This window comes from Castanea sativa, chromosome 6, assembly GCF_040712315.1.
Source record: "Castanea sativa cultivar Marrone di Chiusa Pesio chromosome 6, ASM4071231v1".
NCBI lineage: Eukaryota > Viridiplantae > Streptophyta > Magnoliopsida > Fagales > Fagaceae > Castanea > Castanea sativa.
In genome coordinates, this window is record NC_134018.1 from 9,144,364 (window position 1) to 9,164,463 (window position 20,100).

Below are 20,100 nucleotides of genomic sequence, written 5' to 3' on the forward strand. Positions count from 1 at the left end.
AAAATAAAAGCCTGAAAAAGTAAAAGATTAAAAATTGAAGTACTGAAATTAAAAGTAAACATTTTAAAGTTTTAACTTTTAAACCTTATCTCTCAAAAGGGAACTGCATTGTGCAATAGCCCAGATTTCAATCAAATAAGATTCATCATCTTGTCAACTACAGAAGTGTGCTTAAAAGATTTGTCATCTTGACTGGTATTGGAATTCCCAAAAAGAAAACGCATGAAAGTTAATTCATAGACCAACTTCTAGAAGTGTGCTTAGTGCTTACTACTAACATTCCACAAGTTATCTTGACCTTTAAGTCATCTACTTAACACATATAAGGTCTAACTTCAAGAAGATGAGAGACATCATTCTAGCCACGCAATACCACAGGAATTGAACTCTAGAGTCTACAAAAGATAAATCATCCCTATTCTTTTCTTTTCCGTAGGCATTTTCAAGAATCTAAAATGAGAAAGTTGACTGAGTGACAAAACATAAAACAAAAAGACTTTAAATGCACCAACCAAAAATTATAGTTATCATTATATTAATTAATTGTAGTGGGATGTGTGTGTGTGTGTGTATTAATAATCTTATCTCACCTTCAATGCCAGCCATAAGATTGGACAGAGTTAGGTATTGCAAAGACTAATAAGTTCATAACAATCGTTCTCATGATGTGAGACTGAACATCCACCAGTTATCTTGACTTCTAAGTCGTTAAACTCTGAAAGACGTAACTCAAAGATGAGAGAAAAGAATTCTAGCCATGCTATAAAGCATGAATTGAATCCTAGAGTCCATAGGAGACTTATGCTCAGGGGCATAGTGGGTCAATATTTAGAGTTATTATATCATGAAATCACTCCTTAACGTGTGAGAGAGAAAATAAGGGCCTGAAAAAATAAAAGATTAAAAATTGAAGTACTGAAATTAAAAGTAAACATTTTAAAGTTTTAACTTTTAAACCTTATCTCTCAAAAGGGAATTGCATTGTGCAATAGCCCAGATTTCAATCCCATAAGATTCATCATCTTGTTAACTACAGAAGTGCGCTTAAAAGATTTGTCATCTTGACTGGTATTGGAATTCCCAAAAAGAAAACGCATGAAAGTTAATTCATAGACCAACTTCTAGAAGTGTGCTTAGTGCTTACTACTAACATTCCACAAGTTATCTTGACCTTTAAGTCATCTACTTAACACATATAAGGTCTATCTTCAAGAAGATGAGAGACATCATTCTAGCCATGCAATACCACAGGAATTGAACTCTAGAGTCTACAAAAGATAAATCATCCCTATTCTTTTCTTTTCTGTAGGCATTTTCAAGAATCTAAAATGAGAAAGTTGATTGAGTGACAAAACAAAAAACAAAAAGACTTTAAATGCACCAACCAAAAATTATAGTTATCATTATATTAATTAATTGAAGTGGGATGTGTGTGTGTGTGTGTGTGTATTAATAATCTTATCTCACCTTCAATGCCAACCATAAGATTGGACCGAGTTAGGTATAGCAAAAACCAATAAGTTCATAACAATCGTTCTTATGAAGTGAGACTGAACATCCACCTGTTATCTTGACTTCTGAGTCTTTAAACTCTGAAAGACGTAACTCGAAGGTGAGAGAAATAAATTCTAGCCATGCAATAAAGCATGAATTGAATCCTAGAGTCCATTGGAGACTTATGCTCAAGGGCATAGTGGACCAATATTTAGAGTTATTATATCATGAAATTACTCCTTAACGTGTGGAAGTGAAATTAAAAGCGCGAAAAAGTAAAAGATTAAAAATTGAAGTACTGAATTTAAAAGTAAAAATTTTAAAGATTTCAATCCCAAAAGGGAACTGCATTGTGCAATAGCCCAGATTTCAATCCCATAAGATTCGTCATCTTGTCAACTACAGAAGTGTGCTTAAAAGATTCATCATCTTGATTGGATTTGGAATTTCCAAAAGAATAACCCATGAAATTTAATTGATAGACCAACTTCTGGAAGTGTGCTTAGTGCTTACTACTACCATTCCACAAGGTATCTTAACCTTTAAGTCATCTAATTAACACATATAAGGTATAACTTTAGAGACATCATTCTAGCCGCGCAATACCACAGGAATTGAACTCTAGAGTCTACGAAAGATAAATCATCCCTATTCTTTTCTTTTCTGTGAGAATTTTCAAGAATCTAAAATGAGAAAGTTGATTGAGTGACAAAACAAAAAACAGAAAGACTTTAAATATTAGACTTTTTATATTATTTAACATTTATTTTTGAGTGGTTATATTTATTTGTTCTCTTATTTCAAGGTAGATAGAGATAATATAATTAAGTTTCATTTTTATTTTATATTTTTTCACGTGAAAGTAGTTTTAAGAATTATATAAGGTCAATTCAACCTTTAAAAGACTCTTAGATTAACATCATAAATTTGATGACCCATTTAGAACAAGTCGTTTTTTAATTTTACTCCCATCAGGTCGAACCTCAACCCGACCAACCTGTCGATTCACCCTTTACCCAAACCAAAGTATAATACTCCGCATTAATAATTTTAGTTAAATCACTTAGGGAGCATTTAGTTTGCTGTGATGTTATATTACGCCGTAATATTACATTATTGTAATATTATATTAATGTAATCTTAATATAATGATACAACATTACAGGGCTGGCCCTAGGCTTAGGTCAATTAGGTCATTGCCTAGGGCCCTCTTACTAGAGAAGACCCCAAATTTGGGGGGCAAATTTTTTTATTTTTTATATATAAATATTTTTGGAAGATATTAAAACATTTTAGTTTACATCTTTTTTCACTATTAAGAAGACTCAAAGAATTAAGTAATGCTAAAGATAAAGATAAGACAAATTTAAATGAATAGATCTTACAAATAGACATGTTACTAATCACAAGTAATTCAAATATGAAAATGCTATAAATACTATAAATTTTACTACATAATTTTTATTTATTTAATTATTTTTATACAAGATAAAATTATACTCTAGCCTAATCTAAATGTATATGAATGTGAAACTCTCTTCTAAAAACTTAAATTTCGGTCATTGCCCCCACACCCCACAACTTTTATTATTTGATTTGACAATGAATATGATAGGAGGATTTCAACAAACTATTAAATGCATTTTTGAATGAATATATGTGATTAGTGATATATCTTTGTAATTCTCATGTTGTAAATTTTATAATATTTCTAGTATTTTTGTAAGCCTCATGTTATTGATCACATTCATTACAACACTAGTTTGTAGTAAAACTTGTTATAACTTTAGCATTTTTTAAATGAAAAAAAAATCATATTAAAAAGTAAAAAGGATGGATTTTAAAAAAATTATTATATATAATGTTAGTTAAATATTATTTAAGTGATAACATAAAAGCCCATTTGAAGATTCTGCCTTAAACTTTCGAAACGCTTAGGCTGGCCCTGCAACATTACAACACTAGTTTGTAGTAAAATTTATTATAACTTTAACACTTTCTAAAAAAAAAATCATATTAAAAAATAAAAGGAATGGATTTTTTAAAAATTATTATATAAAATGTTAGTTAAATATGATTTAAGTGATAACATAAAGGGCTCATTTGAAGATTCCGCCTTAAACTTCCGAAACGTTTAGGCCAGCTCTGCAACATTATATTGCTTAGGAAGGTAATGAAATTAAGATAATGTGATATATTTTGTAATTTTAAATTATAATAATATTAAAAATAATAAAATAAACCAAAAATTTTAATGTCACATCATTATTCATTACATCACATTAAAAACATATTACAATGAACCAAACACTAGCTTGAAGAATAACTTGTGCAGCTTTTTTTACGTTTTCTAGGGTTCAAAGACTTAAAAAGTCATTTTTTACGTTTTCTAGGGTTCAAAGACTTAAAAGTCATGATGTCGCGTGGAAAGTGGAATGTTTCCTAGTACAGCATATAGTCCAAGTCTTCAAGAAAGTTACTTTCAAATTAATTTCGTGGTCTTTCTGGAATTATTCTCACCAGAAATTAAAACTGGTTAAAGCTGTAGAGGAAGACTATCTTATGAGCAAGCTCCATAAACTGAGTCCCACGCACCTAATTTATAAGCAGTGTCGGTTTTTTAAAAAAATTTTAAGGTAACCAATAAAAAAAAATTAAACTAAATATAATAAAAAGAGAAGTCGAATATGTTGACATCACATGAAAACAAGCAAATACATGGGGAGAAAGAGAGGTAAAGGATAATGCCTGTTACAATTGCAAGTTGAGTTGCAGAGGAGAGCTGAGCAAACAACGCCACTGAGGAGAAATCACGGCCACAATATCTTTTTTGGTACCTTTTTTAGGAAAAATGAAATTATGAATTATTTTTATGAAATTGGTTGAACAACTTATGGATCTGAATGATTAGGTACGTAGTTTTTATGTTTTGTATTTAATTGGCCTTTTTGTTGAATATTTTATTCATTTGTTATTGTTTGGCCTAATCTATTTTTTTTTCTTTGCTAATTTTTATTGTTGTTATTTAATTTTTTTTTTCTTTTCAAGGGTTAAGGATTATGTTTAAGAGCCAAGATTATTTTTTTTGTCGAAGAAAGTTTGTAGACAAAAAATATGGACAAAACTTTTTAAAACTGTTAATGTCAACAAATTGTTAGCGGTAGAAAAAAAAAAAAAAGTGATGTTAATGGTAGATCCTTGTAGTGTGCAACCAACCTAGCCGATGACCCCCAAAAACAACCCAACTCATCGGGTAGGGTTGGGTTGAGATAAAATTATTTGATATCTTACTATTTAAATATCATTTTTTTTTTGAGATACTACTATTTAAATATCATTTGGTTTGATTATTTGTGTTGGTTTGATAATTTGTGCATGGTTCTAAGAATTTTTAGAAGATGGTAGGGGCAGCAAAACAGTTGTAATACTTCTGGATGTAACTATTCTAATGCTCAGATTTTTTTTTTTATTTAACAAAAAAAAAAAGTCCAACCCAACCCATGTGAGTTGGATTGGACCTCTGTGATAGGTTGAATTAAATTGAGTTTTTTTAACCAATCATGGTAAGATGGATCGTAAAAACTCATTGATCAGATTCATGCACATCTCTAGTGGGCCCAAATAAAACATATAAAAACTTATCAACTCAATTTTTTGTACATGTATAGTACTGCACTTTTGGTTGAACTCAGATTTTTAAGAATCTCAAGTCAAAGTTTACACTAAATATATTTGAAATTAAACAAAACATCTCATTTTAAAAATAATTATACATATAATTTTTAAAATTTTTCATTCTTGCGCAAGGCAGGATGAACTCCCTAAAGTGAAAGCTAAAGGTTAACCTGTCATTAAAGTCTACTCTATAGAACAAGAAGACATATCCTGCATCGCATCGTGTGTATGTTTTTTCTCTATTAACAATTGGTGGGCCTCACTCTTCAGTGGGACCGACCGCTTGTGAGAGAGAGAGAGAGAGAAAAAACATATATATTTTTCCTGAAGAACGGGTTCACAAGAATATAATTTGAACTCGATGGCCGATGCTGACTTCAAACAAACCAAATTTCAAAAACACATGGGAGCTGGGACTGTCATCTTTCGTGGCCTTCAAAAAAAATTCTCACACCAGGACAACTGGATGTTGATTGATGACCTGGGTCTATCAACTTCCGTCAACTTTTTGGAATTTTTCACACTGGACGGTTAATAAAGTTCAGGCTTTAGAAGATTATTTGATATTTTAAAGTTTCAAACTTTGAACGTAGTCCACACTCAAAAATATGCTCCCGTTCCTACACGAATTATTAAAGAAAAGTTTTGACAGATGTCTCGAGGACATTGGTTAATATAAATTTATCATTGTGTGAAAAGTGGAAAAACAATATTATTATATTCCCGAAATTAGTTTTTATTACCGGATCAAGGATTCAAGAGTAATCAGTAATATCACCCCAATCTCAATTAATGCTGACTATAATTTCTCAGTAGTGCAACAATATTCCATTTTTTTTGTTATATAAATTTTAGAACAGAAACTCTTCATTTCATTTTCAATTTTATTATTGTGACTTTATTTTTAATCTAATCAATTAATTTATCTATATATTATATCCAAAAACTGATAGATACATACTACAATACAATTACATGTATTCCTTTTCAAACCATACATACTTCGATGACATCTCACATCTTCCTACATTTAGTTGATATATGGACAAACAATGTAACGTGTCAAAAAACTATTCCTAGACGCATGTAATATAATTTAATACTAGACACATGCCATATTTTTGGTTTTGGATCTCACCTAGGCCCGGGTTTACTCTAGGGAGTTCCACTTAGTCACTTGTACTCTAATTATACTCCTTACTTGGGCTCGATTGGGCCCTACGATCAACTAGAGGCTTTTGGGCCTTCACTAGGGGCACATGTGTGATGAACACTCAAGATCCTAATGAGCCCTCATGTTGTGAGGTTTTGGGCCCTCAGTAACTCAAGGAAAACTAAGGGCCCGGAAGTTGGTTTTGGGCTTTTGTTGATCTATTAACCCAATGTGTGTGTGGGTTAATTTGCTAACCTTTTGAGTTTGGGCTTCACGAAATTTATTCAAAACTCGGCTCTCAACAGTAACCTCTATAGGATCATATTCTTATTTTTATTATTTTATAATGTGTGAGAGAATGATTTGAATCTTGTACATTTATTTTAAAAATACCAGAAATTATCAATTATGCTAAAACTCTTAGCCACCTTATTTTTATAGTAACTAAGGTTGAATTTACGTTCTATTTGTTTTCTAGAAAATGAGTCAAAAAAAAAGAAAATAAGTCATTTTTCAAAAATCATTTTCTATGAAATTATTTTATTTTCCTATGCTTGTTAACAACTTTAAATGAGTTGAAAAATAATATTCTAACTTCCTTTATTTAGCTTGCTATGAGGTAAAGTTGTTTTCCAAAAAAAAATTAGTAGAAAGTAATCTCTAAAAATAAGTCATACTTTTTATGTTAACTAAAGATAGTTTTCTTTTGACTCATTTTTTCTGATAGTACCAAACACTGAAAAATACATAAAAAAATATATTTACACAAGATTTTTCATCAAAACAAACAAAGCGTTATGTCTAATATATCACTAGCTAGTCTCACCAAAGATCTATAAATAATTTTCATTTATCTCTTTTGTATGAGTGAAAAAAATTTTAATTACACAACATAATCTCAGTTTAGTAACCACCATCCTCGTCTTTAGTCTTTAGCACCAAAAAGGTAAGCACCTAGCCGTGGAAAAAGTAGCGATAGAACAAAATTACTTGAAGTGACTCCACTTATGTTACATGTGACGAAGTGTACCCATTATCTAATTGATTGCACTTTAAGAAATAACAAAAACTAATCAATAAATATTTGGCGTAAATGCACTTTTAGTCCCTACATTTTGACATTTTTCCATTTTAGTTCCTACATTTTAATTTTACCACTTTTAGTCCTTAAACCAATTAACGCATGTTATTTTCGTTCTTTCCGTCAGTCAACCGATGGAAATTGCTGAGGTGACAACCGGAGACATTAAAATATTATTAATAATGCCACATTAGCATTTAATTTTTTTAAAAAATAATTTATCAATTTTAATTAAATAAAAAAAAAACAGAATTAAAAACAATAAGAACACAAAAACAAACCCAGATCCAACCCAAAACCAAACACAAACTCAAATTTAAAAACACAAAAACAAACAAAAATTATTGCAGCCCCGCACAAACCCAAAAAAATCATATAAACCCAAAAATCAAACACAGAAAAATCATAAAAGAATATTGTAATAAAACTTGATTGCTTAACACAAACCCAGCTCAACCACAGAAAAATCATAAAAGAATATTGTAATAACTCAACACAAACCAAGCTCAACCACAAACCCATCACCAAAACTACTAGACCATCAACCCCACGCTGATCTCACAAGCAAACCACCAGACACATGACCAAAACAACCCATACCCACGGCCAAAACCCATCACCAAAACTACTAGACCATCAGCCCCACGCCAATCTCGCCAGCAACCCGTTAGACCCACACCGATCTTGCAAGCAAATCACCAGACCCACGGCCAAAACCCATCACCAAAACTACTAGACCATCAGCCCCACGCCAGTCTCGCAAGCAACCCGATAGACCCACTCCGATCTTGCAAGCAAATCATCAATCCCATAGCCAAAACCGATCACCAAAACTACCAGACCATTAGATCTTCGCCGATCTTTCAAGCAAACCACTAGACCCATACCAATATCACCAAAAAAAATCACCCAAAAAAACACCACTACCACCGTGAGATAGAGAGTGAGGACTGAATAAAAGACAGAGACAGACACACAGAGAGAGAGAGAGAGAGAGAGAGAGAGAGAGAGAGAGAGAGAGAGAGAGAGAGGAAGAGAGAGGCTGGGTCTGAGATGAGCTATGGAGAGAGAGAGAGGGGATGAGAGACTGTGGAGAGAGTATTGGGATGAGAAGCATGAATTAGAGTTTCATTTCTGGGTTTATATGATTTTTTTGGGTTTGTACGAAGCTACAATCATTTTTTTTTTTTTTGTGTTTTTAAATTTGAATTTGTGTTAGGTTCTGGGTTGGATCTGGGTTTGTTTTTGTGTTCTTATTATTTTTAATTCTGTTTTTTTTTTATTTAATTAAAATTGATAAATTATTTTTTAAAAAAATTAAATGTTGATGTGGCATTGTTAATAATATTTTAATGTCTCCGGCTACCACCTCAGCAATTTTCGTCGATTGACTGACGAAAAGGATAAAAATAACACGCGTTAATTGGTTTAGGGACTAAAAGTGATAAAATTAAAATGTATGGACTAAAATAGAAAAACGTCAAAATGTAGGGACTAAAAGTACATTTATGCCTAAATATTTTTTATTCAAAATTTGTTGCCTCTCTAAATAAAGTTAACTAATTGCAATAAAAAACTCAAACTTAAACAAAGTATTTCCAATCTAGTACGCCGCTACGACTCTACGAGAAGCTAGGACCAAAATAAACACTTGATCATACCTTATTTCGTTTTTGAATCCTATAACATCAATCAAGTTTGTTAAACTGAGACCAGGAACCTACAATCATCAATCAAATTTGTTAGCGCAGGTGGGAAATCGTAGTAGATTCTACCAAATGTGCGTTGCAAAAACAGAGTCGAACACGACAACATGCTAGGGGTTGAGATCCCATGCTGCATACTGCATGGGATATTATTACACGATACAATACTTTTGAGTGTTTTAAATTAAGTAGACTATTACCAGTTTGTAGTTAGTAGGGATCAGTTGGTTTCCACTTGGATGTGTCCGAAAACCCAGCTCCCATATATGCTTATTGCGGAGAAAATATCAAATTAGTCATAATTTCCAAACAATATAATTAGTAGTTACAGTTTACAAACTATATTTTTTACTAGCATCTCGAGTTTAAGAGACTCGATTTTGGACCTATAAATCGAGTCTTTGATGGTCGATGTTTATGGTCTAATTATATGTGGCATTTTTTTCACATGGCAACTACTTAAAAATCGAGTCTCTAATACTCGATTTACATCCTAAACCTTCCTTATTTTCCTCCTTATTTTTTCTACGTTTCACATCTCTCTTCTTCCTCACTACTTTTTCATCTGTCCCTTTCTTCCTCCTCCACGTTGATCTGTACAAGCAGCCGCCATAGACCCATTGCTGTCGACTCAGGCCGCCGTGCGACCCAGGCTGACCCAAGCCGCCGCGCCCAGGTCACGAGACCCCGGCCGCGGCGCGCCCAGGCCGCGGCGCGCCCAGGCCTCGCGCGACCTGGGCGCGCGGCGGCCCGGGGTTGCGCGACCCGGGCTCGCGGCGACCTGGGCGCAACGCGACCTGGGCTCGCCGCGGCCTGGGCGCGACGCGACCTGGCGCAATCTGGGCGCGCGCAGCCTGGGCGCAACGTGACTTGGATCTGGGCTGATCTGGGTTTTTTTTTTTGTGGTGAGTTTTGCTCAGTAATGATCTTCCTACGGTGGTGGATGAATTTTGACTGTGTATTTCTGTGAAGGGAGGTTAAGAGACGTAGACTAATATTTTTTTACCTTGTAAATCGAGTCTTAGATACTCGATTTTCAGGTAGGCTCCATGTGAAAAAAATGCCACATCAGACGTGAAAATCGATCCTAAAAGACTCGATTTTTAAGCCCAAAATCGAGTCTCTTAAACTCGAGATGCTAGTAAAAAATATAGTTTGTAAACTGTAACTATTAATTATATTGTTTGAAAATTATGGTTAATTTGCTATTTTCTCCACTGGTTGCAAGCCAAAACAAATGGCCCAAAGTTCAACTATTATTCTAGTTTCTGACACCAATGTTTAGGGAGAAAAAGGTTTTTCTTTTACATATATTTTAAGTGGATATTAGAGTTAAACAATAAACATTTTTGGTCAAAATATTAAAAATAATACTTGACCTAAAAGTCATTTGCATGGAATAAAACGTTTTAGGGATTCTTTAACTAAGATTTTAATATACTTTTTTTTTATGAGCACTAAGATTTTAATATACATATTAACAGATACAACCTTAATCCAAAGACTTAAATCAATAAATTGTTAGGAACAAACTAGGAAGCACGGGTGCGGCGTTTGGGCCGCCACACCTGCGTCTGACGCGGCGCGACACGGGGACGCGCAGGCGACGCCGCTGCCTGCGCGTCCGTGCCGCGTCGGACATTAAAAAAATATTATTTTTCGGCGCGATACGCGCCGATTCGGCCCAAATCGGTCTGTATCGGGCATAAACCGATACCGGCCGAAATTCAAAAAAAAAAAAAAAAAACAACAACAACAACAGGTGCATAATCGTTTAACTTGGCCGAAAAAAAAAAAAAAAAAAAAAAAAAAAAAAAAAAAAAAAAAAACCAAGACCCAGCCCTCTCCCTCTTCATTTTTCTTGCGCCTCTCTCCCACTTTCTGCCTTCACTCTTCAGCTAGGCTCTCTCCCATTCTCTGTATTCTAGTTATTATTTACTATTGCTCTTAAATTTGGTATATATTTATATAATGTGAAAAAAGTATGTTTAGCAATATATTAAAAATATAAATAAAAATATTTTTAATAATTTTAATAATTTATTAATCGCCGCACCCCGTCGCACTTGCACCCTACTTTTTCAAAAATTGCCGAGTCTCACACCCACTCCCGCACCCGCACTCGAATCCCGAAACGCACCCATGCTTCATAGGGAACAAATAAACTTTATCCATGGTCTATGAAATGTGTGGACAATAGAATATAGAGAACAGAAAAGATCAACACACAAATAGAAGAATTACGTGGTTCACCTAAAATTAAGGTTATGTTCAAAAAGTTGCTCTAGTTTTATTATGACAGCTACAAATGGACTTACAAAAATCATCAACACATACATGCATACAAGTACTTGTGATGTGTTCCATACAAGGATGGACGCAGGATTTCAAGTCCGGGGGGAGGGGGGGTAGAGATAAGCGAAAAAAAAAAAATTTCAAATACACATCCATATAGTATTAATAAACTATCAACTAAGACAAATACCCAAAAATCATTGTTTCTTAATATATTAAGATACAATCATCTATCAACATAAACAAAATACACGAAATACTATTGTTTCTTAATACAATCATCTATGAAAAGGGAACTCGACGCTCTTTCAAATCTTCAAAATCATCTACGATTGAATCCAAACTAAATGTCGAAGCTATATCCTTTTCAATGTATAACATCAAAGAGTCCGTCAAAAAATCATTTTCCATTTTGTTTCGAAGGTTAGTTTTGACAACTTTCATAGCTGAAAATGCTCGCTCTGTAGTAGCAGTAAAAACTGAAAGAGTAAGCACAAGTCTCACCATTCTATAAACAAGTTTGTAGTGTTCTGAATTTCTAGTTCTCACTAACCATTGAGACAACTCAGATAAACTTTTCAATTTTTTGAACTCTGGATCTTGGACTACATTATACTCAAAATGATAAAACTCCTTCTCCAACACTTGTTTTTCATAATCTGTGAAATCTTGTGGATAGAAATTCTTTACCAACAAACAAAAATCACTACTTCTGAAAGATTTTAATGCCTCTCGAGGTTCTAAAGCTAAGCTAAGCCTAAGTAACTCCATTGCATCTTCATTAAACCGATGATTTAGTTCCTGTAGTTGAGAATCTATTGCAGCATGAAAAATATTTACTCGATAATGATGCTCAATTGTAACGCTATCTTGTTGATTACGAGCTCGACCTCGCCTCGCAACATAACGAGCATTCATATCTAGAACATCAATGGAATGCTTCTCACAAAATGATATCAAAGTGGTGAGTAAGTCATCCTATCCATCATCTCTAAATTTTTGGATAAGTGCTTTAGTAGATGAAACTAAATGCATGGCATTTAAAATGTCTTGAGATTGGCTTTGCAAATCTTGACAAAGTATATCAGTAATCTCCATAGTTTCTTTCTCAAGATGCAAGATGAAGACAAATTCAAATGAAGTTAAACTCTCGTAAGCTAACTCTGCTTCTGCCGGATGTTCTCCAAGAATTGCATCATCAATTATATTATGTAAAACTTCAAGAGTTGGAGTAAACATCCTTAATAAGCTAGAAACTGATCTAAAATGTGAACTCCAACGTGTTTCTACAAGTTGTTGTAAAATGTCAATTTGATTAAGTCCAATTCCAGTCTCAAGTTCCTCAACATCAATCAAACGTGCTATTTCATTAGCACTGGCAACTTGCAATTGCTCATTACGCTTGCATGAAACATTAACAATTTTGATCAGAAAAAGCAATGTAAGAAAAAACCCACTAATGGGGACAACTTGTTTTGATGCTTTTACTAATGCCAATTGTAAGCGATGTGCAAAACAATGAATGTAGTAAGCGTATGGGCAATCATTCAAAATCAAAGCTTGTAATCCATTCCACATATCTCGCATGTTGCTTGCTTCATCATACCCTTGCCCTCAAATATTTTGTATATCTAAGCAATGTTGAGATAACAAAGAATATATCCCCTTCTTTAGAGTCAAAGCCGCAGTGTCAACAACATGAATAAGCCCAAAAAAACGTTTTTTCACAAAACCTTCTGCATCAACATATCTAAAAACCACAGTCATTTGCTCTTTCATGAACTCATCACGAGCTTCATCAACCATTATGCAAAACTTTGCATCACCAATTTCTTCCCGAATGGCCTTCTTCACTTGGCTAAGAAAACATGTAGAATTTCCTTTTGAATCCTAGGTGATGTGTAGTTGCAATTTTGGGAGCTTTTTCTATTATTTCAGCAACCTCCACATTCCAAAAAGTCACAATACCCAATGATTCAAAAAAGTTCCCACAATTTAATGAACTAAAAGTTTCATCTCAACCTCTAAAAGCTATAGCTTGAAAGGCAAGATATCGGACAATAAAAATTGAGGCTTTTAGTTGCAACCGATTATTTGCAATTTGTTCAGTAGTGAAATGATTAACTACTCTTTGTAAATGCTGTGATTGGTTCATCAAATCCTTACACATTTGCTCAGCAACTCTATGAGCTGAATTAGGATCTTTTCCTATATGACCTTGAAGATAACAATCTTTGCCCCCAACTTTTTTCCAATTTCTAAATCCACCGACAGTGAATTTATTTTGTCCCACAACTCCATTTGGACTATGAAAGACAAAGCAAGGTAGACAATAAGCCATATCTGTTGTAGGAGAATATTCAAGCCATGATTTATTATATTCAAACCAAGAAGCTTGAAAGCTACGATTGTGCATTCCACTTTTTTTGTTTTTCTTTAAAGGAGGTTGGTGTGGACCTTTTGTAATGTAAGCCCGTCGAATTTCATCATGTTGATTAACATGATATTCCCATATTTGTTTGCGTGTTCCGGGATCATAATCCAAAGAATCAAGATCAACTCTTTGAAATTGTGTTTAAGAGATTGAAACATTGACATTTTCCGGAATTGGGGAATGCATATTTTCTAGAATTGGAACATCCACATTTTCTAGAATTGGAATAGCAACATTAGTTGTTGGCAATCCCACGTTGACTTCAGAAGAACTTGAATCTTTTCTTTTGAAAAAATCAAGCATTGTAATTGATTTTTTCATGATCTACAAATAAATTAAGAATCATATATATTAAATTTGTATGACAATTTTCTTAAATTTGTGTGACAATTTTCTATATTATATGATTTGTTTTTTTTCTTTTTGTCTATGGTCTGCCTTTATTTATCTTTGTCTTTGTGTTTTTCTCCATTTTTCTGACATTGACCTACTAACCCAATCCCACAACAGTACTACCGACACTCTTTATTTATTCTACCCAGCACTACTAACAAAATCTTTACTTAACTTCTTTTTTTTTTTTTTTGTCTGTGGCTTGTCTCTCTTATACCCAACTACCAGTCAACAAAGCACAAAGTTTATGCTTTGTTGACCGGTAGTTGTGCCACAAACAAACAAACAATCCAACAATGAAACAAATATCTCTATTCTCTACAAACTTTTCTCTCTCTCTATCTCTCTTATCTATATATAATACAAGAGACAACAGAGTGACAGAGAGTCACAAAGCCAAAAAGCCCAAAATAAAAAAAATAAAAAAAACCAAAGGCCATTCAATAATCAGTTCATTAGTAATCACAAACACTCCACAAGCAGTCTCAATGTCTCGTCATCAGTAAAAACATTTGATTCACAAATCAGTAAAACAGTTGATTCACAAATCATAAATTAAAGTACCTGTGATTTGTGAAGTGTGAAGGCTCAAGCCTCAAGCAACCGGCGGCGGTGACAGCTAAGGAGGGTTGGCATGATGATGGCGTGCCGGCGTCGGCGTGGGTGGGTACTGCGGCAGTGTCTCGCGACGTCGTCGTTGCCATCGTCGCTTCAGTGACTCACTCACTATCTCTCTGTCTCGTCGTCGTCGCGCCTCTCTATCTCTCCGTCTCGCAGTCTCGCACTCTCGCCTCAGCCTCACTATCTCTCTGTTCTATTTCCTTTCTTTTTTTTTTCTTTTTTTTTTCCTTTGGCTTTCTTCGTTAGGAGTTAGGTTTACTGCTGAGTTTTTTTTTTTTGGATTTACATCGGTCATGGCATGGGCTCTTGCCTCTGGGCTTGGAACTCATGGATTTTGGGAGGGGGCCTAAGCGGGAGGGGGGCCCAATTCTTTTTTTTTTTTTTGGAAAATTTAAGCCATTAATTTTTTTTTTGAGCCCAGGGGGGGCCCGAGCCCCTTAGGCCCCCACCTGGGTCCGTCCCTAGTTCCATACCACTAGCATTATCGCCCACCAATGGAACCAGTTATTTTTTCATTTTTTATTAATTTTGGACTTTATAATTACTTCAAATTAAAGAATTAGAAATTAGAATCCACCCAATACAAGTTAAAACCATTAGCACCATCTTTTTTGTGAAGTCCACTTTAGGCCAGATGCATGATCGGCCCTAATAATTCATCTAAAATTGGTGGGTTATAAATTAATTATGTGAATGAACTTCTATTAACTCAATAAGGTTGGGAGAGAGTTTTCTGAATAAGAGAACGAAGGTATTAAGGACAAAATTTATATGACGTTATTTTGGGACTTTCCAATTTCTATGCTTTTAAATATACTTTTTTTTATAAAAAGAAAAAAAAAGTATAGGGTATTTTAACATTAGAATGATTAATAAGATAATAAGTTAAGTATAAGTTAGAGTTTTATGTGGTTAATAAGTACTTTTTAAGTGAGGAGTTAGTGTTTTAATCAAACTAGTTGTTGACTTTAATATTTTGTTAAAGAATCATTTACTTTTTAATTTATAAAATAGTATTATTCTCGCACGATACATGGCTTAATGAAGATTCATATGTAAGCTAAATTTTTTTAAAATTAATTAAAACAAAATAATTAAATAAAAATTAATAATAAATTCTAAAATAAGTAAGTAATTTTAATAAAAAAAATTACTTTAAGTTTCGATTGTTTAGAGTTTGGACATTATCAGTGTTTATCTATGAAATGAGTTTGATTATTCCTATTTGGATTATGCCATAGCCAACACAAATAATAATAAACAAAATAGTTCCCCTCAATACAGATTTATTTTCCAAGTGATAATATAATTAAATAAATCAGCATACTCACGAATTAAATATAATAATCAAAACCCAAAATTAAAACATACACAAAAGAGTTCAAAATTGAGAATATAAAAAAAAAATTAAAAACTTACATAAAAGAATCAAGAACTTAAATGGTGTCCATTATTTTGCTTCTTTATAGTAAACTTCCTTTGGCATAATATCCTTTATGCAAATTCAGAAGTAAAGAATAATAAGTAAGATGAATTTATTAAATTAAAACAATACACATGATGAACAATAAGCGTAAGTTGCATCTTAGGAAAAAAAAAATTGAAAAAATACAAAAACATGGGGTGTATTATGTGGAATTTAATTATATTAATGACTTTATTGGTTAAGAGTGATTATATCGAAAAGTCATGGCTTATCATACATATATAGACTATTAGTTGGAGCAGAGTTTAAATTTCTAAAATTTAGATGATAAAATTTTATCTAAATTAAATTATTGTTAAATCTTATCTCTTAGTCAAGACTCGAGTTTTTTAGCTTAATATCCTGATAAAATATTAATTTAATAAGACGCAACTTAAGGAAAAAAAATGTGAGTTGTGTGGTTTTTAAGTTTAGAAAATTTTGATGATAGACTTTTTGTTTTATTTAAATTAAACAGTTGTTAAATGTTGTTCCTTAATTTGAGAAAATATATCATAAAAATAATATAAATTAATTTACTAATTAATTATTCTTAAAATTTTAATAATAAACTTTTAGTTAGAGTTTACTTCAAAAGGGTTTTTTTTTTTAGAAAGAAAATGTAGGTTGTTGTTTGGGATTCAAGTTTAGATTTTTTGATAATAGACTTTTAGTTTGAATAGAATTTAAATTTATTGAAGTTTAATGATAAGTTTTATCTAAATTAAATATTTGTTAAATATTATCCCATAATTTAGGAAATATAATGTAAGTGCACAATTGCACCTGGACCCAAGAATAGTTATGGGCTCAGACCCAATGAGCCTTAAACAATAAGAATTTGTAGAGTGTGGGCTTGAAACCCAGGTTAGAAGTGTATGAGGATGAAATGACAAACTAAAGATTGCAAGTACTTGGAAACAAAAATGAGTAATGTAAATAGGCCTCCTCGGACGTAAGCCGAGAGCTGTTCTTATATTATATCTCTCTCTTTTCCTTTTTCTTTTTAGGTTACAAAAAGTTCCGTCTTGTTTCTGTTCCCGGTCCCTCCTTAAATACTCCTCTTTTTAATACTTTATCCACGTGTTGCCCCCCAATTCCTCCCTTAGCCTAGATATTTCTTTTCTTAGTGCCTTTGAACAGTAACTAGAAGTTTCCCTTCCACTGTTTAAGTGTCACTTCCTCATTAATGCGGCCAGGGTGGTAGGTGCAGGGTCTTTAATGTGGAGGTAGCAGCCTTTACCTTTGATATTCTTCCAACATCGGCGCTTCTAGGACATTCAAGGGTTCTCTCCCTTTAACCGTTGGTCTTGACCGTATCATTCCCTAATCTTTACCATGAAGTCTCAGGTTCTTTGATGTCAGTCCGAGGGGAAAACCATCCTCGGCTGGATCCTAGGATCCTCGGCGTATAGGCCGACCCATAGCACCAACAATCTCTAACCCCAGGGTCAGGTCGGCCTTCTTTAACAAGGCCCAAAAGGCCCACATTCCCACCAGGATCCTTTTGCCCCACACAATAGCCCCTCAAAACTCTAATTTTCGACATCCGAGGAGAAAAATAGGGTTTTGATCCGACGAGAACCTGCTCTACACACTTTATAAGTGACGACACGTGTGGAAATCGTTTCGCGTCCCAGAAGATGACACTTGGCGGTTTCATTTTCGAAAACGCGCGCATTTATTACTGTAAGTTACTCTTTGTCTCCCACGCTCAACGGTGAGATGGGCATCCAACGGTTCTCCTCACTCCACGAAATTTTAGGCGGGACAGACATAATTTTCGAGGCCGCCTTTTCGCACGTCGTGACGCTTCGGGAACCTGCGCCTTCATTTAAGTCATCAGGGATCAATCCCATCAAAACAACAACAATCATTCTTCACCTGGAGTAATATGTGGTATCCGGTTCGTTCAACCTTGTAAGTTCTTGCTCTCTCTAGTATTGACCTTTTCTCCTCGGATACAGTCCTCGGCTAGCTTTAGAATCACTCTCCCTTTTAAAGTTTAGTCTATCGTCTCTCTCGTAATGGGAAGATTCAAGTGTCTAGTTGATACCGCCGCTGGGATGGAAGGCTTTAGAGCCAAATACCATATTCCCAGCGACGTAGGGTTAGAATACTGCCCGGCAACAGCCGTGGCTGGTTCTAGGAAAGAGGGAGAGGTTATCATTCCTATGATAGCCTTCATAGAGGGTGGGATGACCCTACCAATGAAACCCGTAATGAGGGAGTATCTTCGCAACCACCGGTTGTGCCCCGACCAATGCCTTCCAAATGTTTTTAGAGTTTTAGGTAGTGTAGATGCTCTAAACGAGCAGATGAGTTTAAACCTTACATGGCACGATGTCGTGTTCCTATATGAGTCCCACAAACTCTCTAAGGTAGGCTATTATATGAAATCTCGGTCTAGCACCGTTAGGCTAATCTCCTGTCTGCCCAAATCAAACAAAGGCATGAAGGACGACTACCTGATCGTGTCTGGGAACTGGCACGACGGCCTCCACTGCCCAGTTCAGTGGGGGGATCCAGGTGCGACACCATAGGATTAATCTCCCCACAACACAACTTCTCCTAACACACACACAGAAATGCGTATTTGTATTTACTTAAATTCGTTAAATATTTGTGTGAATCTGACCAGGTTTGTTTGTTTGATGTCTTTTTTGCAGATAAGCAACACGTGCGTCCTCGTCTAAGTCACTGTAACGTTGCCGATCTAAACCGAGTACTTCGCTCCGAGGTATTCGTTAGTGCAGACCTACAACTCCGGGCTGCTCATCTCATTCTAGGATACACTCCCCTTTCCAAAGACTTTCAGGAGATAGAGGACGCCATTATTGCCGGCGACCGAAGACGGAAGAGGATAAACGTAGCTCGGCCCCATTTTTTGGACGACCGTGACCTCCCGGACGCTCCTGACACTATTTTGTACAACCGGCCGATAGCAGCAGTCCCCCTCGCCATACACTCACAAACAACTGTCATTCCAGAAGAGGAGGTGTCTTCTTCACACACTCTTGACGACGAGATAGACCAATTCCATCTTGAAGACACCGAGAGACCTCGCGGAAACCAGTTCGTGGTACTTTCCGACGAGGAGGAAGAAGCCACTGAGGCCTCCGGAATCGCAGGGTTTGTAGTTGCCCTTCCCGAGGACGAATCCGTAGAAGGCATGGGACGAATGGAGGGTCTTCTCACTAATAGGGCTGCCAAAGTTGCAGAGAAGAAGAAAACGGGGACGTCCCAAGTTCCCCCAGCTTTACCTCCTCCTCCTCCTCTAGCTGAGCCAAAACTGCCAGCCGAGGATCCCAAGAAGAAGAGGAAGGGAGATAATGAGGGGACGATTACTAAAGACCCCAAGAAACCACGCCAACAACTCCCACCGGCCCGGCGGAAAGGCCGGACAAAGGCAAGGGTAGAGCCCGTTCAGCTGAACTTGGGGAAATCAGGGATGAGGCCGTAGTGCACCGAGCACCGGCCACTTGGTCCCCCGATCTAAGGCTGGACGGCGCTCCTATCTCCTGTCAGTCCAGTATAAGGGCAGTTCAACAAGGCCACGCCCACCACCTGGCCGAGGTCCTAGAACGCCCTCTTCTGCTGCCCAAGGACATGGAGACCTTGGAAAAGATGGGCCAACCACAACTATTCCTCTCTCTAAAAAGAGACTTAGCACTGGTAAGTGTTTCTCCTTTTAACAATATTTATAAGTAAATTAGTTTTTGTTATTCCTAACTCCATCATGCTTTTTTACAGGCTATTCAGGAGGTCTTTGTAGCTGAAAAG

The 20,100-nt window shown here is 35.1% G+C and overlaps 3 protein-coding genes across 3 annotated transcripts; all 3 read right to left on the reverse strand.

Annotated features, from left to right (window-relative positions):
• Nucleotides 1-11,686: 11,686 nt before the first annotated feature.
• LOC142639394 (uncharacterized) lies at nt 11,687-12,322 on the reverse strand. Its single transcript, XM_075813584.1, has one exon. The coding sequence runs from the start codon at nt 12,320-12,322 to the stop codon at nt 11,687-11,689; it is 636 nt and encodes a 211-aa protein (XP_075669699.1).
• Nucleotides 12,323-12,382: 60 nt separating this feature from the next.
• On the reverse strand, nt 12,383-13,210 carry LOC142639395 (uncharacterized). Its single transcript, XM_075813585.1, has 2 exons — nt 13,138-13,210; nt 12,383-13,017 (listed from the first exon to the last, which is right to left on the reverse strand). The coding sequence occupies exons 1-2, from the start codon at nt 13,208-13,210 to the stop codon at nt 12,383-12,385; spliced, it is 708 nt and encodes a 235-aa protein (XP_075669700.1).
• Nucleotides 13,211-13,421: 211 nt separating this feature from the next.
• On the reverse strand, nt 13,422-14,935 carry LOC142639396 (uncharacterized). Its single transcript, XM_075813586.1, has 2 exons — nt 14,796-14,935; nt 13,422-13,965 (listed from the first exon to the last, which is right to left on the reverse strand). The coding sequence occupies exons 1-2, from the start codon at nt 14,933-14,935 to the stop codon at nt 13,422-13,424; spliced, it is 684 nt and encodes a 227-aa protein (XP_075669701.1).
• Between the last annotated feature and the right edge of the window lie 5,165 nt (nt 14,936-20,100).